This window comes from Heterodontus francisci, chromosome 1 (assembly GCF_036365525.1).
Source record: "Heterodontus francisci isolate sHetFra1 chromosome 1, sHetFra1.hap1, whole genome shotgun sequence".
NCBI classification, from domain to species: domain Eukaryota; kingdom Metazoa; phylum Chordata; class Chondrichthyes; order Heterodontiformes; family Heterodontidae; genus Heterodontus; species Heterodontus francisci.
In genome coordinates, this window is record NC_090371.1 from 555211 (window position 1) to 579437 (window position 24227).

The following is a 24227-nucleotide window of genomic DNA, read 5'->3' on the forward strand; positions in this document are numbered from 1 at the left end:
GAAAGGAGTGTTTGGGGCCTGGGATAGGGAAGAGAGGAGGTAAATGGGCAGGTATTACACCTCCTGCGATTTCAGGGGAAGGTGCAAATTTTTTGCATTTTTTTTTTTCTTTTGTTAATTTCATTTCATTGTAGGTTGTTCAGTTTGCTTACCCACTGTTTTTTTTTCATGTTTGTACTTGCTGCTGTTCAATCCTCAGTTCGTTAACACCCTATCTGTACTAATGCTTTGTCTTTCAACACACCATTAACATATTGTTTGCCTTTGCTCCATGACCTTTTGGTCAGCTATGCGACCTTGTCCAATCTACACCTTCTCCTTTGTATCTCTTGCCCCACCCCCGCCTCACTTGCTTATAACCTTTGACATTTCTAATATTTGCTTGTTCCAAAGAAGGGTCACTGACCCGAAACGTTAACTCTGCTTCTCTTTCCACAGATGCTGCCAGACCTGCTGAGTGGTTCCAGCATTTCTTGTTTTTATTTCAGATTTCCAGCATCCGCAGTATTTTGCTTTTATTTGAGGGACATTGTGAGCCGAGTCAAAAAGAAAAAGGAAGCATTCGTAAGGGCTAGAAGGCTGGGAATGGATGAAGCCCTTGAGGAACATAAAGAAAGTAGGAGGGAACTTAAGCAAGGAGTCGAGAGCTTAAAGGGGTCATGAAAAGTCATTGGCAAACAGGATTAAGGAGAATCCCAAGGCATTTTATACATATATAAAGAGCAAGATGGTAACTCGGGAAAGGGTTGGCCCACTCAAGGACAGAGAAGGGAATCTATGTGTGGAGCCAGAGGAAATGGGCGAGGTGCTAAATGAGTACTTTGCATCAGTATTCACCAAAGAGGACTAGGTGGATGATGAGTCTAGGGGAAGGGAGTGTAGATAGTCTGGGTCATGTTGTTATCAAAAAGGAGGTGTTGGGCGTCTTGCAAAGCATTAAGGAGATAAGTCCCCAGGGCCTGATGGGATCTACCCCAGAATACTGAGGGAGGCAAGGGAAGAAATTGCTGGGGCTTGACAGAAATCTTTGCATCCTCATTGGCTACAGGTGAGGTCCCAGAGGACTGAAGAACAGCCAATGTTGTTCCTTTGTTTAAGAAGGGTAGCAAGGATAATCCAGGAAATTATAGGCCCGTGAGCCTTACGTCAGTGGTAGGGAAATTATTAGAGAAGATTCCTCGGGACAGGATTTACTCCCATTTGGAAACAAATGAACTTATTAGCGAGAGGCAGCATGCTTTTGTGAAGGGGAGGTCGTGTCTCACTAACTTGATTGAGTTTTTTGAGGAAGTGATGAAGATGATTGATGAAGGAAGGGCAGTGGATGTTGTCTATATGGACTTCAGTAAAGCCTTTGACAAGGTCCCTCATGGCAGACTGATACAAAAGGTGAAGTCACACGGGATCAGAGGTGAGCTGGCAAGATGGATACAGAACTGGCTTGATCATAGAAGACAGAGGGTAGCAGTGGAAGGCTGCTTTTCTGAATGGAGGGCTGTGACTAGTGGTGTTCCACAGGGATCAGTGCTGGGACCTTTGCTGTTTGTAGTCTATATAAATGATCTGGAGGAAAATATAGCTGGTCTGATTAGTAAGTTTGCGGACGACACAAAGGTTGGTGGAGTTGCGGATAGTGATGAGGATAGTCAGAGAATACAGCAGGATATAGATCGGTTGGAGAATTGGGCGGAGAAATGGCAGATGGAGTTTAATCCGGACAAATGTGAGGTAATGCATTTTGGAAGATCTAATACAGGTGGGAAGTATACAGTAAATAGCAGAACCCTTAGGAGTATTGACAGGCAGAGAGATCTGGGCGTACAGGTCCACAGGTAACTGAAAGTGGCAACACATTTGGATAAAGTAGTCAAGAAGGCATACGGCATGCTTGCCTTCATCGGTCGGGGCATAAAGTATAAAAACTGGCAAGTCATGCTGCAGCTTTACAGAACCTTAGTTAGGCCACACTTGGAATATTGCGTGCAATTTTGGTCGCCACACTACCAGAAGGACGTGGAGGCTTTGGAGAGGGTACAGAAGAGGTTTACCAGGATGTTGCCTGGTCTGGAGGGCATTAGCTATGAGGAGAGGTTGGATAAACTCGGATTGTTTTCACTGGAACGACGGAGGTGGAGGGGCGACATGATAGAGGTTTACAAAGTTATGAATGGCATGGTAGAGTGGAAAGTCAGAAGCTTTTACCCAGGGTGGAAGAGTCAGTTACTAGGGGACATAGGTTTAAGGTGCGAGGGGCAAAGTTTAGAGGGGATGTGCAAGGCAAGTTCTTTACACAGAGGGTGGTGAGTGCCTGGAACTTGCTGCCGGGGGAGGTGGTGGAAGCAGTTACGATAGCAACGTTTAAGAGGCATCTGGACAAATACATGAATAGGAAGAGAATAGAGGGATACGGTCCCCGGAAGTGCAGAAGGTTTTAGTTTAGGCAGGCATCAAGATCGGCGCAGGCTTGGAGGGCCGAATGGCCTGTTCCTGTGCTGTACTGTTCTTTGTTCTTTGAATGTTGGAGCCGGCTCGAGGGGCCGAATGGCCTACTCCTGCTCTTATTTTCTATGTTTCTATCCCAGCCAGGGGAAAAATCCTTCCTTCATCAATCCTGTCGAGCCCTGTAAGGATTTAGTATGCTTCAATGAGATCGCCTCTCATTGTTCTAAACTCTGGAGAATAAAGGACCAGTCTCCTCAATGGACAATCCCACCATCCCAGGAATCAGGATGGTGAACCTTCGCTGCACTCCATCTATGGTAAGTATATCCTTCCTTATATAAGGAGACCAAAACAGTGCACAATACTCCATTCAGAGGGTGGTGAATCTTTGGAATTCTCTACCCCAGATGGCAGTGTAGGCTCCGTCATTGAGTATGTTCAAGACAAAGATCGATAGATTCTTAGATATTAAAAATATCAAGGGATATGGGGACAGTGCGGGAAACTGTCATTGAGGTAGAAGATTGGCCCTGATCTAGTTGAATGGTGGAGCAACCTTGTGGGGTCAAATGGTCTGCTTCTGTTCCCAGTTCCTATGATACTACGTACACCATACTCAACTATTCTTTCTTAAAAATGTAAAAGTCAAAAACAACCAAATACAAAATCATACAGCAACGAACTGATACCCAAACCCTGTCATTGAGTGCCCCAATACCCAAACCCAGTCTCTCAGCACCACCCACACCCAAACCCATTCAATGAACTTCCCCCAACACCCAAACCCAGTCACTGAGGATCACATAAATCATGGGGAAAACTCTCCCTGACTGGTTGGAGTCATACCTCACACAGAGGAGATGGTTGCAGTTGTTGGAGGCCAATCATCTCAGCCCCACACATCACTGCAGGTGTTCCTCAGTGTCCTAGGCCCAAACATCTTTAGCTGCTTCATCAGTGAACTTCCCTCAATCAGCGACTAGTGGGGTACCGCAGGGATCAGTACCAGGACCCCAGCTATTCACAATATATATATTCATGATATAGATGAGGGAATTATCTATCTACCTCCCTTTTTAAATCGTGGAGTTACATTAGCTACCTTCCAATCTGTAGGAACTGTTCCAGAGTCTACAGAATCTTGAAAGATGACCACCAATGCATCCACTATTTCTAGGGCCACTTCCTTAAGTACTCCAGGATCTAGAGTATCAGGCCCTGGGGATTTATCGGCCTTCTATCCCATCAATTTCCCCAACACCATTTCTCTACTAATACTGATTTCCTTCAGTTCCTCCCTCTCACTGAACCGTGTTCCCCAACATTTCTGGTATGATATTTGTGTCCTACTTTGTGAAGACAGAACCAAAGTATGCATTCAGTTGGTCAGCCATTTCTTTGTTCCCCATAATGAATTCCCCTGTTTCTGACTGTAAGGGTCCTACATTTGTCTTCACCAATCTTATTCTCTTCATATACCTATCGAAACTTTTACAGTCAGTTTTTATGTTCCCCACAAGCTTGCTCTCGTACTCTATTTTCCCCTTCTTAATCAATCCCTTGGTCCTCGTTGCTGAATTCTAAACTGCTTCCAATCCTCAGGTCTGATGTTTTTTCTGGTGAATTTGTATGCGTCTTCCTTGGATCTAATGCTATCTCTAATTTCCCATGTAAGCCATGGTTTGGCTACCTTTCCCATTTTACTTTTGCGCCAGACAGGAATAAACATTTGTTGCAGTTCATCCATGCGCTCTTTGAATGTTTGCCACCGTCATCCCTTTAAGTAACGTTTCCCAATCCGTCATGGCCAACTCGCGCCTCATACCTTCGTAGTTTCCTTTATTAAGATTCAGGACCCTTGTCTCAGAATCAACTACGTAATTCTCCATCTTGATGAAGAATTCTATCATATTATGGTCGCTCATCCCCAAGGGGTCTCGCATAATTAGATTGTCAATTATTCCTCTCTCATTACACAATACCCAGTCTAGGATGGCCTGTTCTCTAGTTGGTTCCTCAGCGTATTGGTCCAGAAAACCAACCTGTATACACTCCATGAATTCCTCCTCTACTGTATCATGTCTAATTTGATTTGCCCAATCTATGTGCAGATTAAAGCCACCCATAATTACAGATGTCCCTTTATCGCATGCGTCTCTGATTTCCTGTTTAATGCCATTCCCAACATCACCACTACATCACACAGACCTTCCATTTTATTCTTTACCCACCCTCCCCCACCCCTTCACTTAAAATCAAATTTCTGATGAAAGGTTATTTCTTTGAAACGTTAACAATGTTTCTCTCTCCACAGATACTGCCTGACCTGCTGAATATTTCCAGTATTTTCTCTTTTTATTTCAGATTTCCAGCATCTGCAGTATTTTACTTTTCTTTTTATCCTCAAGTGCTGGAGTGGGGCTTGAACCCACAACCTCGTTACTCAGAGGCGAGAGTGCTATCAACTGAGGGACTGCTGACACCAAATAATAACCGCCCTGGTCACCGAGACACATCTCAATAACCACACTAGTACTGATTTCAACGCAATTAAATTTCCCTATTAGTACTTTTTTTTGAGACATTGTAACAGTCCTCAGCAAAAGAACTGTTCCTGATGTGAATCAATTATGTACATTTCACACTAATGTACAACAGATAGTAACTTAGTACATATATTTACATCGTTATTACCTTGGAGGACACTCTAGCATTCTCCAACAGAACTCTGGTCCATACTGCTGGATGTCGAGCCACATATTTCCAGTCCCGACAGACCTCAGCTGTTTTCAGTAATGTCTTGGTGTCCAGGTATGTGAAAATACAAAATAATGCAGCTCGCATCTTTAGCACCTCAGGGCTGATAACTTCATTTGATCGGGAGGGGCTGCCCTTCTGGAGTTTGGCTGCTTTGTAACTAACTGGTTTGGCATTACCTAAAGACAAATACAAAGGACACATAAAAAGTAAGTTTCATAGCCCAAAGCACTGATATGAATACAGCTATAAATGAATGTTCAAAATGACTGACTAGAATTGTAGAATGACGCATAGAAACTCCTTTTTATGTCCAAACTAACCCTGGATTTTGTGTATTTTATAATTTTTCTATCAAACCTAAAATCATTGCAAGGGTATCTATCCTATTAATACGAGTTGCAAAAGTACTGGTCCAGGAATTAGGAAATAAGACTTGCCGAAGTATTTCAAACAGAGGAGTTAACCTTTGAAGGTGGTAGGATAAATTGCTAAGTCCATTAAAAAGGCAGAGAGTACAAAAGCAAGCAAGTTATTCTAAAGAAGTTTTTCTAGAGAATCATGCTGAATTAAGGTGGAGGAGAATTGAAATAGGAAGTATGGGGGAGGGGGGGCGAGAGCTTTTTTAATTTTTCGTGGGATTTCAACATCACTGGCAAGGCCAGCATTTATTGCCTATCCCTAATTAGCCTTGAGAAAGTGGTGCTGAGCCGCCTTCTGGAACCTCAGCAGTCTATGCGATGCACGCACACCCACACTGCTGACAGAGAGGGAATTTCCAAGATTTTGACCCAGCAACAGTGAAGGAACGGCGATATAGTTCCAAGTCAGGATGGTGTATGAATTGGAAGGGAACTTGCAGGTGGTAGCATTCCCATGCATCTTCTGTCCTTGTCCTTTTAGGTGGTAGAGGTCGCAGGTTTAGAAGCTGCTATCGAAGAAGCCTTGGTGAATTGCTGTAAATGGTAGACACTGCTGCCACTGTGTGGTGGGAGTGAATGTTGAAGGTGGTAGATGGGGTGCCAATCAAGCAGACTGCTTTGTCTTGGATGGTATTGCGCTTGAGTGTTGTTGGAGCTCCAGGCAAGTAAACAGTATTCCATCACACTCCTGACTTGTGCCTTGTAGACGCTGGACAGGGAGTCAGAAGGTGAGCTACTCGTTACAGAATTCCCAGCCTTTAACCTGCTCTTGCAGCCACAGTATTTATATGGCTGGTTCAGTTAAGTTTCTGATCAATGGTGACCCACAGGAAATTGATGGTCAGGGATTCAGCAATCGCTATGCTGTTGAATGTGAAGAGAGATGGTTAGATTCTCTCTTGGTGGAGATTGTCATTTCCTCGCACTTGTATGGCACGAATGTTACTTGCCATTTATCAGCACAAACCTGGAGGTTGTCCAGGTCTTCCTACATATGGGTATGGTCTGTTTCAGTATCTGAGGAGTCACGAGTGGTGCGGAGCACTGTGCAGCGAACAGTACTCCCCACTTCTGACCTTATGTGGGAGGGAAGGTCATTGACGAAGCAGCTGTAGAAGGTTGGGTCAAGGACACTACCCTAAGGAACACGCACAGCAAAGTCCTGGGGCTGAGATAATCGACCTCCAACAACCACAACCATCTTCCTTTGTGCTAGGTATGATTCCAACCAGTGGAATCTGTTTGGGTGGAGCTAAGAAACAGCAAGGGGCAGCAAACATTGGTAGGATTGTTTATAGGCCACCAAACAGTCGTGATAGTGTGGGGTATGGAATTAATCAGGAGATTCGAGAAGCATGTAGCATGGGTAATACGGTAATCATGGGTGACTTCAATCTTAATATAGACTAGGTAAACCTGATGAGCACTAATGCTGTGGAGGACGGGTTTCTAGAGTGTGTTAGGGATGGTTTTCTAGAGCAGTATGTTGAAGAACTGACTAGAGAACAGGCTATTTTAGATCTAGTATTATGTAATGAGAAACGGCTAATTAATAATCTTGTTGTAAAAGAACCTTGAGCGATGAGTGATCATAATATGATAGAATTTTACATTATGTTTGAAAGTGAGGTTGCTCAATCTGAAGCCAGGGTGTTACATTTGAAGAAAGGAAATTATGAAGGTATGAGGGGTAAATTGGTTGAGGTGGATTGGGAAAATACATTAAAAGGTATGACAGTGCATAGACAATGGATAGTCTTTAAAGAATTATTACATAGTTTACAGCAACTATACATTCCTTCAAGGCACAAAAAACCCAAATGTAAAGGCAGTCAACCGTGGCTAACAAAGGAAGCTAAGAACAAAGAACAAAGAGAACAAAGAAAATTACAGCACAGGAACAGGCCCTTTGGCCCTCCAAGCCTATGCCGATCCAAATCCTCTATCTAAACCTGTCGCCTATTTTCTAAGGGTCTGTATCTCTTTACTTCCTGCCCATTCATGTATCTGTCTAAGGATTTTATAAGATTAAAAGAAAAGGCCTATGAAGTTGCCAGAAATAGCAGCAAACCTGAGGATTAGGAGGATTTTAGAATACAGCAAAGGAGGACAAAGAAACTGATAAAGAAAGGGAGAATAGAATGTGAATGTAAACTAGCAAAAAATATAAAAACGGACTGTAAAAGCTTCTATAGGTACATAAAAAGGAAACGTTTGGCTAAGACATGTGGGTCCATTACAGGCAGAGTCAGGAGAATTTATGATAGGGAATAGAGAAATGGCAGAGAAGCTAAATGATTACTTTGTGTCCGTCTTCACTGACGAAGATGCAAGAAATCTCCCAGAACTAGAGATCCAAGGGACTCGGGAGAATGAGGAATTGAAGGAAATTAGTATCAGTAAGAAGGTTGTATTGGAGAAATTAATGGGGTTGAAGGTTGAAACGTCCCCAGGACCTGATGTTCTACATCCCAGAGTGTTGAAGGAGATGGCTATGGAGATAGTGGATGCATTGGAGATCATCTTCCAAAATTCCATAGATTCTGGAACGGTTCCTGCTGATTGGGGGAAGGTCACAAATGTTACCCGGCTATTTAAGAAGGGAGGGAGCAAGAAAACAGGGAACTACAGACTTGTTAGCCTTACATCAGTATTGCTGAAAATAGAGACATGTTGTCGAAGCTTTTCATCTTGCACTCATGAGTTCAATCCGCAAGAATAACCAATGTAAGGGAAAACAACCACTTATACTCCATGAGAACAGAGTGCTGATTGATGCATTCTCCATGGCAACGGCTCTACCAATCAGAGTTCACTTACCTTCTGGGACAGCAGCGGATAAATAGAGCCCGAGTATCGCGGACTATGGCACTTAACTTCCGGGAGAGCAGCGGAGAGGAACGGACCTGCAGGAAGAACACGGAGCGAGGAGCGGATAAATAGAGCCCGAGGATCGCGGCCTAGATCACTTACCTTCCGGAAGAGCAGCAGAGAGGAGTCCAGGAGCGCAGGAGCTTGAAAACAAAGTGAGCAGTGACATCACAGGAAAGCTGCAAGTTGATTGGTTGGTGAGTAACTGCTGTTAGGGAATAACTCTAAATAGCTGAGTTAGTACATTACTGTCAGGGTGTGTGTGTAAATAGCTTAATAATAATGAACAAGTGAGTAGCTTTTTTTGAGTAAGGTTTATTTAACTAGTGAACTATAGTGATTTTTAGCTGGATTTATCAGTAGCTTCAAAAGTAAAGGTAAGGACTTCAGATTGTAGTGGGTAGCGTTTGGAGTAGAACAAGGCCCCGAGCATAATTAGTATTTTTTCATTAAAGGGAGCAACTAAGTAATCGAAAGGTAAGTTGTGGCAGGAGAGCTCGCACATGCTCCTCCTGCACTATGTGGAATATCAGGGACGCTTCCAGTGTCTCTGACGACCATGCGTGCAAGAAGTGTATCCATCTGCAGCTATTGGTTAACTACATTATGGATCTGGAACTGCGGGTGGATTCACTGTGGAGCATCTGCGATGCTGATATCATCATGGATAGCACGTTTAGCGAGATGGTCACACCGCAGGCAAATGCTGCAAAGGCTGAAATGGAATGGGTGACCACCGGGCAAAGGAGAGGAAGGCAGGTAGTGCAGGATATACTGCTTTGGATACTGTTGGGGGAGATAGCTCAGGGGAAAAGAGCAAGAGCCAAGTTCATGGCACCATGGGTGGCTCTGCTGCACAGGAGGCGAGGAAGAACAGTGGCAGGGCTATAGTGATAGGGGATTCAATCGTAAGGGGAACAGACAGGAGTTTCTGCGGTCGCAGAAGGGATTCCAGGATGGTATGTTGCCTCCTTGGTGCTAGGGTCAAGGATGTCTCTGAGCGGCTGCAGGGTATTCGGAGGGGGTAGGGCAAGCAGCCAGTTGTCATGGACATAGGTAACAAAAAGGGATGAGATCCTACAAGCTGAATATAGGGAGTTAGGACGTAAATTAAAAAGTAGGAGCTCAAATGTTGTAATCTCAGGATTACGACCAGTACCACGTACTAACAAGAGCAGAAATAGCAGGATATATCATTGAAACATAGAAATTAGGAGCAGAAGTAGGCCATTCGGCCCTTCGAGCCTGCTCCGCCATTCATTATGATCATGGCTGATCATCCAACTCAGTAACCTATTCCTGCTTTCCCCCCATATCCTTTGATTCCTTTAAACCCAAGAGCTATATCTAACTCCTTCTTGAAAACATACGATGTTTTGGCCTTAACTGCTTTCTGTGGGAGTGAATTCCACAGGCTCACCACTCTCTGGGTGAAGAAATTTCTCCTCATCTCAGTCCTAAATGGTTTACCCTGTATCCTTACACTATGACCCCTGGTTCTGGACTCCCCCACCATCGGGAACATCCTTCCTGAATCGACCCTGTCAAGTCCTGTTAGAATTTTATAGGTTTCTACGAGATCCCCCCTCACTCTTCTCAACTCCAACGAATATAATCCGAACCGACTCAACCTCTCCTCATACGTCAGTCCCACCATCCCAGGAATCAGTCTGGTAAACCTTCGCTGCACTCCCTCTATAGCAAGAACATCCTTCCTCAGAAAAGGAGACCAAAACTGCACACAATATTCCAGGTGTGGCCTCACCAAGGCCCTGTATAATTGCAGCAAGACATCCCTGCTCCTGTACTCGAAAGCTCTTGCTATGAAGGCCAACATACCATTTGCCTTTTTACCGCCTGTTGCACCTGCATGCTTACCTTCAGCGACTGGTGTAAGAGAACACCCAGGTCTCGCTGCATATTCCCCTCTCTCAGTTTATAGCCGTTCAGATAATAATCTGATTTTGCTACCAAAGTGGATAACCTCACATTTATCCACATTATACTGCATCTGCCATGCATTAGCCCACTCACTCAACTTGTCCAAATCACCCTGAAGCCTCTCTGCATCCTCCTCACTACTCACCCTCCCAAACAGTTTTGTGTCATCTGCAAATTTGGAAATATTACATTTAGCTCCCTCATCTAAATCATTAATATATATTGTGAATAGCTGAGGTCCTAGCACCGATCCCTGCGGTACCCCACTAGTCACTGCCTGCCATTTGGAAAAAGACCCATTTATTCCTACTCTTTGTTACCTGTCTGCCAACTAATCCAACTACCCCCAATCCCATGCGCTTTAATTTTACACGCTAATCTCTTAAGTGGGACTTTGTCGAAAGCCTTCTGAAAGTCCAGATAAACCACATCCACTCGCTCCCCCTCATCAACTCTACTAGTTACATCCGAACAGAATTCTAGTAGATTTCCCTTTTGTAAATTATTGCTGGCTCAGTCTGATTCAACAACTGAACTCCAAGTGCACTGCAATAAAATTTTTGATAATGGACTCTAGAATTTTGAAAAATGACCACCAATGCATCCACTATTTCCAGGGCCACTTCCTGAAGTACTCTGGGATGCAGACCATCAGGCCCTGGGGATTATTGGCCTTCAATCCCATCAAATTCCCCAACACCATTTCTCTACTGATACTGATTTCCTTCAGTTCCTCTCTCTCACGAAACCCTGTGTTCCCCAACATTTCTGGTATGATATTTGTGTCCTCCTTTGTGAAGACAGAACCAAAGTATGCATTCAGTTGGTCAGCCATTTCTTTGTTCCCCATAATAAATTCCCCTGTTTCTGACGATAAGGGGCCTACATTTGTCTTCACCAATCTTTTTCTCTTCACATACTTAGAGAAACATTTACAGTCAGTTTTTATGTTCCCCACAAGCTTCCTCTCGTAATCTATTTTCTCCTTCTTAATCAATCCCTTGGTCCTCCTTTGCTGAATTCCAAACTGCTCCCAATCCTCAGGTCTGTTGTTTTTTCTGGCGGATTTGTATGCCTCTTCCTTGGAATTAATACGATGTCTAATTTCCCTTGTAGGCCACGGTTTGGCCACCTTTCCCGTTATAGAACATAGAACAGTACAGCACAGTACAGGCCCTTCGGCCCACGATGTTGTGCCGACCCTTTAACCTACTCTAAGATCAAACTACCTACATACCCTTCATTCTACTATCATCCATGCACCTATCCAAGAGTCGCTTAAATCTCCCTAATGTATCTGCTTCTACTACCACCGCTGGCAGTGCATTCCACGCACGCACCACTCTCTGTGTAAAGAACCTACCTCTGACATCTCCCCGAAACCTTCCTCCAATCACCTTAAAATTATGTCCCCTGGTGATTGCCCTTTCCACCCTGGGAAAAGGTCTCTGGCTATCCACTCTATCTATGCCTCTCATCATCTTGTACCCCTCTATCAAGTCACCTCTCATCCTTCTTCGCTCCAATGAGAAAAGCCCTCGCTCCCTCAACCTTTCTTCGTAAGACATGCCCTCCAGTCCAGGCAGCATCCTGGTAAATCTCCTCTGCACCCTCTCTAAAACTTCCACATCCTTCCTATAATGAGGCGACCAGAACTGAATACAATATTCCAAGTGTGGTCGAACCAGGGCTTTATAGAGCTGCAGCATAACCTCGCGGCTCTTAAACTCAATCCCCCTGTTAATGAAAGCCAACACCCCATACGACTTCTTAACAACCCTATCAACTTGGGTGGCAACTTTGAGCGATCTATGGACGTGGACCCCAAGATCCCTCTGTTCCTTCACACTGCCAAGAATCCTGTCTTTAAGCCTGTATTCTGCATTCAAATTCGACCTTCCAAAATGAATCACTTCACACTTTTCCAGGTTGAACTCCATCTGCCACTTCTCAGCCCAGCTCTGCATCCTGTCAATGTCCCGTTGCAACCTACAACAGCCCTCCACACTATCCACAACTCCAGCAACCTTTGTGTCATCGGCAAACGTACTAACCCAGCCTTCCACTTCCTCATCCAAGTCATTTATAAAAATCACAAAGAGCAGAGGTCCCAGAACAGATCCCTGCGGAACACCACTGGTCACCGAGCTCCAGGCTGAATACTTTCCATCTACTACCACCCTCTGTCTTCTATGGGCCAGCCAATTCTGTATCCAGACAGCCAAATTTCCCTGTATCCCATGCCACCTTACTTTCTGAATGAGCCTACCATGGGGATCCTTATCAAACGCCTTGCTAAAATCCATATACACCACATCCACTGCTCTTCCTTCATCAATGTGTTTTGTCACATCCTCAAAGAATTCAATAAGGCTTGTGAGGCATGACCTGCCCCTCACAAAACCATGCTGACAATCTCTAATCAAACTATGCTTTTCCAAATAATCATAAATCCTGTCTCTCAGAATCCTCTCCAATAATTTGCCCACGACCGACGTAAGACTGACTGGTCTGTAATTCCCAGGGTTATCCCTATTCCCTTTCATGAACAAGGGAATAACATTTGCCACCCTCCAATCATCTGGTACTACTCCAGTGGACAGTGAGGACGCAAAGACCATCGCCAAAGGCGCGGCAATCTCTTCCCTCGCTTCCCGTAATATCCTTGGGTATATCCCGTCTGGCCCCGGGGACTTATCTATCCTCATGTCTTTCAAAATTTCCAGCACATCCTCCTTCTTAACATCAACCTGTTCGAGCATGTTTCACGCTATCCTCACAAACGTCCAGGTCCCTCTCACTCGTGAATACTGAAGCAAAGTATTCATTCAGGACTTCCCCTACCTCCTCCAACTCCAGGCACAAGTTCCCTCCACTATCCCTGATCGGCCCTACCCTCACTCTGGCCATCCTCTTGTTCCTCACATAAGTGTAGAACGCCTTGGGATTTTCCTTAATCCTATCCGCCAAGACTTTTTCATGTCCCCTTCTAGCTCTCCTAAGTCCATTCTTCAGTTCCTTCCTGGCTACCTTGTAACCCTCCAGAGCCCTGTCTGATCCTTGCTTCCTCAACCTTAAGTAAGCTTCCTTCTTCCTCTTGACTAGCTGTTCCACATCGCTTGTCATCCAAGGTTCCTTCACCTTTTGCGCCAGACAGGAATAAACAATTGTTGCAGTTCATCCATGCACTCTTTGAATGTTAACCATTGCTTTTCCACCGTCATCTCTTTAAGTAACGTTTCCCAATCCATCATAGCCAATTCGCGCCTCATATCTTCGTAGTTTCCTTAACTAAGATTCAGGACCCTAGTCTCAGAATCAACCACGTAATTCTCCATCTTGATGAAGAATTCTATCATATTATGGTCGCTCATCCCCAAGGGATCTCACACAACTAGATTGTCAATTATTCCTCTCTCATTACACAATACCCAGTCGAGGATGGCCTGTTCTCTAGTTGGTTCTTCAACGCATTGGTCCAGAAAACCATCCCATATACACTCCAAGAATTCCTCCTCTACGGTATTGTGACTAATTTGATTTGCCCAATCTATATGCAGATTAAAATCACCCATAATTACAGATGTTCCTTTATCGCATACGTCTCTAATTTCCTGTTTAATGCCATTCCCAACATCACAACTACAGTTTGGGGGTCTAATGCGACCCCCACGAACGTTTTTTGCCCGTTGGTGTTTCTCAGCTCTACCCATACAGATTCCACATCATCAGAACTAATATCTTTCCTCACTATTGCGTTAATTTCCTCTTTAACCAGCAATGCAACTCCACCGCCTTTTGCTTTTTGTCTGTCCTTCCTAAATACTGAATATCCCTGGATGTTCATTTCCCATCCCTTGTCACCTTGCAGTCATGTCTCCGTAGTATTTTTTTTATTCATTCATGGGATGTGGGCATCGCTGGCCAGGCCAGCATTTATTGCCCATCCCTAATTGCCATTGAGAAGGTGGTGGTGAGCTGCCTTCTTGAACTGCTGCAGTCCCTGTGGGTATGTACACCCACAGTGCTGTTAGGAAGGGAGTTCCAGGTTTTTGACCCAGCGACACTGAAGGAACAGCGAAATAGTTCCAAGTCAGGATGGTGTGTGACTTGGAGGGGAACTTGCAGGTGGTGGTGTTCCCATGCATTTGCTGCCCTTGTCCTTCTAGTAGGTAGAGGTTGCGGGTTTGGAAGGTGCTGTCTAAGGAGCCTTGGTGCGTTGCTGTAGTGCATCTTGTAGATGGTACACACTGCTGCCACTGCGCGGCAGTGGTGAAGGGAGTGAATGTTTGTAGATGGGGTGCCAATCAAGTGGGCTGCTTCGTCCTGGATGGTGTCGAGCTTCTTGAGTGTTGTTGGAGCTGCACCCATCCAAGCAAGTGGAGAGTATTCCATCACACTCCTGACTTGTGCCTTGTAGATGGTGGACAGGCCTTGCGGAGTCAGGAGGTGAGTTACTCACCGCAGGATTCCTAACTCTGACCTGCTCTTGTAGTCACGGTATTTATTTATTTATATGGCTATTTCAGTTCAGTTTCTAGGCAATGGTAGCCACTAGGATGTTGATAGTGGGGGATTCAGTGATGGTAATGCCATTGAATGTCAAGGGGAGATGGTTAGATTCTCTCTTGTTGGAGATGGCCATTGCCTGGCACTTGTGTTACTTGCCACTTATCAGCCCAAGTCTGGATATTGTCCAAGTCTTGCTACATTTCTACACGGACTGCTACAGTATCTGAGGAGTCGCGAATGGTGCGGAACATTGTGCAATCATCAGCAAACATCTCACTTCTGACCTTATGATTGAAGGAAGGTCATTGATGAAGCAGCTGAAGATGGTTGGGCCTAGGACACTATCCTGAGGAACTCCTTCAGTGATGTCCTGGAGCTCAGATGAATGACCTCCAACAACCACAACCATCTTCCTTTGCGCTAGGTATGACTCCAGCCAGCGGAGGGTTTTCCCCCTGATTCCCATTGACCTTAGTTTTGCTAGGGCTCCTTGATGCCATACTCAGTCAAATGCTGCCTTGATGTCAAGGGCAGTCACTCTCACCTCATCTCTTGAGTTCAGCTCTTTTGTCCATGTTTGAACCAAGGCTGTAATGAGATCAGGAGCTGAGTGGCCCTGGAGGAACCCAAACTGGGCATCACTGAGCAGGTTATTGCTAAGCAAGTGCCGCTTGATGGCACTGTTGATGACACCTTCCATCACTTTACTGATGATTGAGAGTAGGCTATGTGAGCCGCATGGAAGATGGCAGGATCCCCAAGGACACATTGTACAGTGAACCCGTCACTATACCCGTACTATTGTCGGAATATTGTCAGGGCCCATCGCCTTTGTAGTATCCAGTGCCTTCAGTCTATATCATATCCGTTTACATCTATTTGCGCGATTTCTCTGCGTATCACTTTTCTTATTCCGCTTACATATCAGATGAATACAGGTGGAGAAATAGTGTAGCGGGGAGGGATTCAGATTCCTGGGACATTGGGACCGGTTCTGGGGAAGGTGGGACCAGTACAAGCTGGGCAGGTTGCATCTGGACAGGACCGGGACCAATTTCCTCGGGTGGGTGTTTGCTAGTGCTGTCGGGGAGGGTTTAAACTAGACTGGCGGGGGGGGTGGGAATCTGAGCAGAGAGACAGAGGAGGAGGAAACAAGGATAGAAATGAAAGACAGAAAGGTAAGAAGCAAAAGTGGAAGGCAGAGAAAACAAGGGCGAGAAACAAATGGGACCACAGTGCAAAATAAAGCTAAGATGACTAGCCTAAAGGCATTGTATTTTAATGCACAGTGCATTTGCAATAAGGTAGATGAATTAACAGCGCAAATAGATATAAACGGTGATGATATAGTTGCGATTATGGAGACATGGCTGCAGGATGACCAAGGATGGGAACTGAACATCCAGGGGTATTCAATATTTAGGAAGGACAGGCAAAAAGGGAAAGGAGGTGGGGTAGCATTGTTAGTAAAGGAGGAAATCAATACAATAGTGAGGAAGTATATTGGCTTGGATAATCATGATGTGGAATCTGTGGAGCTAAGAAACACCAAGGGGCAGAAAACGTTGGTGAGGGTTGTCTACAGGCCCCCAAACAGTAGTGGAGATGTTAGGGATGACATTAAACAGGAAATTAGAGATGCATACAATAAGGGTACAACTGTAATCATGGGTGTCTTTAATTTACATATAGATTGGTCAAACCAAATTCGCAATAATACTGTGGAGGAGAATTTCCTGGAATGACAGTTTTTTCGTTCAGGAACGTTCAGGAACCAACTAGAGAACAGGCTATCCTAGACTGTGTATTGTGCAATGATAAAGGATTAGCTAACAATCTTGTTGTGCGGGGTCCCTTGGGAGGGTTGACCATAACATGATAGAATTCTTCATTAAGATGGAAAGTAGTTGAGTCCGAAACTAGGGTCCTGAATCTAATTAAAGGAAACTACAAAGGTATGAGGCACGAGTTGGCTATGGTAGATTGGGGAACTTTACTGAAAGGGTTCATGGTGGATAGGCAATGGATAATATTTAAAGAACGTGTGCATGAATTACAATTATTCATTCCTGTCTGCTGCAAAAATAAAACCGGAAAGCTGGCTCAACCGTGGCTTACAAAAGAAATTAGGGATAGTGTTAGATCTAATGAGGAGGCATATAAAATTGTCAGAAAAAGCAACATGTCTGAGGATTGAGAGCAGTTTAGAATTCAGCAAAGGAGGACAAAGGTTGATTAAGCAGGGGTAAATAGAGTATGAGAGTAAACTTGCGGGGAACATAAAAACTGACTGTAAAAGCTTCTATAAATATGTGAAGAGAAAAGGATTACTGAAGACAAATGTAGGTCCCTTACAGTCAGGAACAGGGGAAATTATAATGGGGAATAAAGAAATAGCAGAACAATTAAACACATACTTTGTTTCTGTCTTCACAAAGGAGGACACAAATAACCTCCCAGGAATGTTGGGGAACCCAGGGTCTAATGAGAGGGAGGAACTGCAGGAAATCAGTATTAGTAAATAAATAGTGCTAGGGAAATTAATGGGGTTAAAGGCTGACAAATCCCCAGGGCCTGATAATCTCCATCCCAGAGTACTAAAGTAAGTGGCCCAGAAAATAGTGGTGGTCATCTTCCAAAATTCTATAGACTCTGGAGCAGTTCCTACAGATTGGAGGGTAGCAAATGTAACCCCACTATTTAAAAAAGGAGGGAGAGGAAAAACAGGGAATTACAGACCAGTTAGCCTTACATCAGTAGTGGAGAAAATGCTAGAGTCTATTATAAAGGATGTGATAGCAGAACACCTGGAAAGCATAAAAGGGATTGGACAATGTCAGCATGGGTTTATGAAAGGGAAATCATGCTTAACAAATCTACTGGAGTTTTTTGAGGATGTACCTGGTAGAATAGATAAGGGAGAACCAGTGGATGTGGTGTATTTGGATTTTCAGAAGGCTTTTGATAAGGTCCCACATAAGAGGTTAGTGTGCAAAATTAAGGCACAAGGGATTGGGGGTAATATACTGGCATGGATTGAGAATTGGTTGACAGAAAGGAAACAGAGAGTAGGAATAAACAGGTCTTTTTCCAGGTGGCAGGCAGTGACTCGTGGGGTACTGCAGGGATCAGTGCTTGGGCCCCAGCTATTCACAATATATATTAATGACTTGGGTGAGGGAACTAAATGTAACATTTCCAAGTTTGCAGACAACACAAAGCTGGGGGGGGGAATGTGAGCTGTGAGGAGGATGCAAAGAGACTCCAATGTGATTTAGACAAGTTGGGTGAGTAGACAAATGCATGGCAGATGCAGTATAACGTGGATAAATGTGAGGTTATCCACTTTGGTTGTAAAACAGAAAGGCAGATTATTATCTGAATGGTGATAGAATTGGGAAAGGGGAAGTGCAATGAGACCTGGGTGTCCTTGTCCACCAGTCGCTGAAAGCAAGCATTCAAGTGCAGCAAGCATTTAGCAAGGCGAATGGTATGTTGGCCTTCATTGCAAAAGGATTTGAGTGCAGGAGCAAGGATGTCTTACTGCAGTTATACAGGACCTTGGTGAGACCACATCTGGACTATTGTGTGCAGTTTTGGTCTCCTTATCTGAGGAAGGATGTTCTTGCCATGGAGGGAGTGCAAAGATTTACTAGGCTGATTCCTGGGTTGGCAGGATTGACATATGAGGAGAGATTGAGTTGGCTAGACCTATATTCACTCGAGTTTAGAAGAATGAGAGGGGATCTCAAAGAAACCTATAAAATTCCAGCAGGACTAGACAGGCTAGATGCAGGGAGGATGTTCCTGATGGCTGGGGAGTCCAGAACCAGGGGTCACAGTCTCAGGATATGGGGTAATACCATTTAAAACTGAGATGAGGAGAAATTTCTTCACTCAGAGGGTGGTGAACCTGTGGAATTCTCTATCGCAGAAGGCAGTGGAGGCCAAGTCATTAAATATATTCAAGAAGGAGATAGATATATTTCTTAATGCCAAAGGGATCAAGGGATATGGGGAGAAAGCGGGAACAGGGTACTGAATTAGATGATCAGCCAGGATCTTTTTCGAATGGCGGAGCAGGCCCGAAGGGCCGACTCCTGCTCCTATTTTCTATGTTTCTCTGTTTTCAAAAGCTTCGACAATATCTCTATTTTCAGCATTACATCAGTAATAGGAAAAATTTTAGAATCTATTCCAAAGGATGTGATAAATGGACACTTGGATAATAATGATCTGATGGGCATAGACAACAAGGATTTATGAATGGGAGACCTGCTGCTAGACCTGCTGAGTTTTTCCAGCACTTTCTGTCTTTATTTCAGATTTCCAGCATCCGCAGTATTTTGCTTTTATTTATGAATGGGAAATCATGTTTGATGAACTTGTTGGAGTGTTTTGAGGATGTTACTAACAGAATTGATAAAGGGAAGTCGGTGGACGTAGTATACTTGGATTTTCAGGCGGCTTTTGATAAACTCCCCTACAGGAGGTTGGTTCGCAAAATTAAAGCAGTGATTAAGGATTGGTTAACAGGCAGAAAACTGAGAGTGGGAATAAATGGGTCATTTTCGCATTGGCAGGCTGTGACTAGTGGGGTACCACAAGGATCAGTACTTGGCCCCCAGCTGTTCACAATATACATCAATGATTTGGATGTGGGGACCAAATGTTATATTTTCAAGTTCGCAGATGACACAAAACTAGGTGGGAAAGTGTGTTGTGCGGAAGATACAAAGTGGTTTCAAGGGGATTTGGACAGACTTAGTGAGTGGGCAAGAACATGGCAAATGAAATATAATGTGGAAAAATGTGAGGTAATCCATTTTGGTAGGAGGAACAGATGGACAGAGTATTTCTTAAATGGTAAGAGATTAGAAAGTGTAGATGTACAAAGGGACCTGGATGTCCTCGGCAATAAGTCACTGAAAGCTAACATGCAGGTTTCTTTTGGGCCTCCTTATCTCGAGAGACAATGGATACGCGCCTGGAGGTGGTCAGTGGTTTGTGAAGCAGCGCCTGGAGTGGCTATAAAGGCCAATTCTGGAGTGACAGGCTCTTCCACAGGTGCTGCAGAGAAATTTGTTTGTTGGGGCTGTTGCACAGTTGGCTCTCCCCTTGCGCCTCTGTCTTTTTTCCTGCCAACTACTAAGTCTCTTCGACTCGCCACAATTTAGCCCTGTCTTTATGGCTGCCCGCCAGCTCTGGCGAATGCTGGCAACTGACTCCCACGACTTGTGATCAATGTCACACGATTTCATGTCGCGTTTGCAGACGTCTTTATAACGGAGACATGGACGGCCGGTGGGTCTGATACCAGTGGCGAGCTCGCTGTACAATGTGTCTTTGGGGATCCTGCCATCTTCCATGCGGCTCACATGGCCAAGCCATGCAGGTACATGCAGGTACAGCAAGCAATTAAGAAGGCTAATGGTATGTTAGCCTTTATCTCAAGAGGATTTGAGTACAGCAGTAGTGAAGTCTTGCTTCAATTGTACAGAACCTTGGTTAGACCGCACCTGGAGTACTGTGTGCAGTTTTGGTCCCCTTACCTTAGGAAGGATATTATTGCTATAGAGGGAGTGCAACAAAGGTTCACCAGACTTGTTCCCGTGATAGTGGAACTGTCCTATGAAGAGAAAATCGATAAGCTGGGCCTGTATTCTCTAGAGTTTCGGAGAATGAGAGGTGATCTCATTGAAACCTACAAAATAATAAAAGGGGTAGAAGGGTAGATGCAGGTAAGATGTTTCTCCTGGTTGGGGAGTCTAGAACCAGGGGACGCAATTTCAAAATAAGGGGGAAGCCACTAAGGACAGAGATGAGGAAAAATATCTTTACTCAGAGAGCTGTGAATCTTTGGAACTCGAACCCAGAGGGCTGTGAAAGCTCAGTCATTGAGTATGTTTAAAGTAGAGATTTAAATTTTTTTTATTCGTCTTTGGGATGTGGTTGTCACTGGCAAGGCCAGCATTTATTGCCCACCCCTAATTGCCCTTGAGAAGATGGTGGTGAGCTGCCTTCTTGATCTGCGGCAGTCCATGTGAAGTAAGTGCACCTATATTGCTGTTAGGAAGAGAGTTCCAGGATTTTGACCCAGCGACAGTGAAGGAGCGGCAATATAGTTCCAAGTCAGGATCGTGTGTGGCTTGGAGGGGAACTTGCAGGTGGTGATGTTCCGGTGCATCTGCTGCCCTTGTCCTTCTAGGTGGTAGAGGTCGTGGGTTTGGAAGGTGCTGTCAAAGAGCCTTGGTGTGTTACTGCAGTGCATTTTGTAGATGGCACACACTGCTGCCACTGTGAGTCAGTGGTGGAGGGAGTGAATGTTTGGGGATGGGGTGATAATCAAGCGGGCTGCTTTGTCCTGGATGGTGTCGAGCTTCTTGAGTGTTGTTAAGCTGGTAAGTGGAGAGTTTTCTATCACGACAAAAACAAGAAATGCTGGAATCACTCAGCAGGTCTGGCAGCATCTGTGGAAAGAGAAGCAGAGTTAACGTTTCGGGTCAGTGACCCTTCTTCGGAAGGGTCCGAAGAAGGGTCACTGACCCGAAACGTTAACTCTGCTTCTCTTTCCACAGATGCTGCCAGACCTGCTGAGTGATTCCAGCATTTCTTGTTTTTAGAGAACAAAGAACAAAGATAATTACAGCACAGGAACAGGCCCTTCGGCCCTCCAAGCCTGCGCCGATCCAGATCCTCTCTCTAAACATGTCGCCTATTTTCTAAGGTTCTGTATCTCTTTTCTTCCTGCCCATTCATGTATCAGTCTAGATACATCTTAAAAGACTCCATCGTGCCCGCGTCTACCACCTCCGCTGGCAATGCGTTCCAGGTGCCCACCACCCTCTGCGTAAAGAACTTTCCACGCATATCCCCCCTAAACATTTCCCCTTTCACTTTGAACTCGTGTCCTCTAGTAATTGAAACCCCCACTCTGGGAAAAAGCCTCTTGCTGTCCACCCTGTCTATACCTCTCATGATTTTGTACACCTCAATCAGGTCCCCCCTCAACCTCCGTCTTTCTAATGAAAATAATCCTAATCTACTCAACCTCCCTTCATAGCTAGCGCCCTCCATACCAGGCAACATCCTGGTGAACCTCCTATGCACCCTCTCCAAAGCATCCACATCCTTTTGATAATGTGGCGACCAGAACTGTACGCAGTATTCCAAATGTGGCCGAACCGAAGTCCTATACAACTGTAACATGACCTGCCAACTCTTGTACTCAATGCCCCGTCCGATGAAGGAAAGCATGCCGTATGCCTTCTTGACCATTCTATTTACTTGCGTTGCCACCTTCAGGGAACAGTGGACCTGAACACCCAAATCTCTCTGGACATCAATTTTCCCCAGGACTTTTCCATTTACTGTATAGTTCACTCTTGAATTGGATCTTCCAAAATGCATCACCTCGCATTTGCCCTGATTGAACTCCATCTGCCATTTCTCTGCCCAACTCTCTAATCTATCTATATTCTGCTGTATTCTCTGACAGTCCCCTTCACTATCTGCTACTCCACCAATCTTAGTGTCGTCTGCAAACTTGCTAATCAGTCCACCTATACTTTCCTCCAAATCATTAATGTAGATCACAAACAACAGTGGTCCCAGCACGGATCCCTGTGGAACACCACTGGTCACACGTCTCCATTTTGAGAAACTCCCCTCTACTGCTACTCTCTGTCTCCTGTTGCCCAGCCAGTTCTTTATCCATCTAGCTAGTACACCTTGGACCCCAAGCGCCTTCACTTTCTCAATCAGCCTGCCATGGGGAACCTTATCAAACGCCTTACTGAAGTCCATGTATATGACATCGACAGCCCTTCCCTCATCAATCAACTTTGTCACTTCCTCAAAGAATTCTATTAAGTTGGTAAGACATGACCTTCCCTGCACAAAACCATGTTGCCTATCACTGATGAGCCCATTTTCTTCCAAATGGGAATAGATCCTATCCCTCAGTATCTTCTCCAGCAGCTTCCCTACCACTGACGTCAGGCTCACCGGTCTATAATTACCTGGATTATCCCTGCTACCCTTCTTAAACAAGGGGACAACATTAGCAATTCTCCAGTCCTCCGGGACCTCACCCGTGTTTAAGGATGCTGCAAAGATATCTGTTATGGCCCCAGCTATTTCCTCTCTCACTTCCCTCAGAAACCTGGGATAGATCCCATCCGGACCTGGGGACTTGTCCACCTTAATGCCCTTTAGAATACCCAACACTTCCTCCCTCCTTATGCCGACTTGACCTAGAGTAATCAAACATCTGTTCCTAACCTCAACATCCGTCATGTCCCTCTCCTCGGTGAATACCGATGCAAAGTACTCGTTTAGAATCTCACCCATTTTCTCCGAGTCCAAGCATAACATTCCTCCTTTGTCCTTTAGTGGGCCAATCCTTTCTCTAGTTACCCTCTTTCTCCTTATATATGAATAAAAGGCTTTGGGATTTTCCTTAACCCTGTTTGCTAAAGATATTTCATGACCCCTTTTAGCCCTCTTAATTCCTCGTTTCAGATTGGTCCTACATTCCCGATATTCTTTCAAAGCTTCGTCTTTCATCAGCCGCCTACACCTTATGTATGCTTCCTTTTTCCTCTTAGCTAGTCTCACAATTTCACCTGTCATCCATGGTTCCCTAATCTTGCCATTTCTATCCCTCATTTTCACAGGAACATGTCTCTCCTGAACGCTAATCAACCTCTCTTTAAAAGCCTCCCACATATCACATGTGGATTTACCTTCAAACAGCTGCTCCCAATCTACATTTCCCAGCTCCTGCCGAATTTTGGTATAGTTGGCCTTCCCCCAATTTAGCACTCTTCCTTTAGGACCACTCTCGTCTTTGTCCATGAGTATTTTAAAGCTTACGGAATTGTGATCACTATTCCCAAAGTAGTCCCCTACTGAAACTTCAACAACCTGGCCGGGCTCATTCCCCAACACCAGGTCCAGTATGGCCCCTTCCCGAGTTGGACTATTTACATACTGCTCTAGAAAACCTTCCTGGATGCTCCTTACAAATTCTGCTCCATCTGGACCTCTAATACTAAGCGAATCCCAGTCAATCTTGGGAAAATTAAAATCTCCTATAACCACCATCCTGTTGCTCCTACATCTTTCCATAATTTTGTTTCAGATTTCCAGCATCCGCAGTATTTTGCTTTTAGTTTTCTATCACAATCCTGACCTGTGCCTTGCAGATGGTGGACAGGCTTTTGGGAGTCAGGAGGTGAGTTCCACTAAATGGAATAGTGTAGGTCAGATGATCGGCGC

General features: G+C 44.7%; 1 protein-coding gene across 1 annotated transcript in view; it reads right to left on the minus strand.

The window, feature by feature from the left end:
• Positions 1-24227, minus strand: part of fbxo41 (F-box protein 41) — a 619689-nt gene that overhangs the window by 298369 nt on the left and 297093 nt on the right. The window contains exon 6 of the mRNA XM_068027311.1: positions 5137-5378. Coding sequence (XP_067883412.1) covers positions 5137-5378 — 242 coding nt within the window. The remainder of the gene's footprint in view (positions 1-5136; positions 5379-24227) is intronic.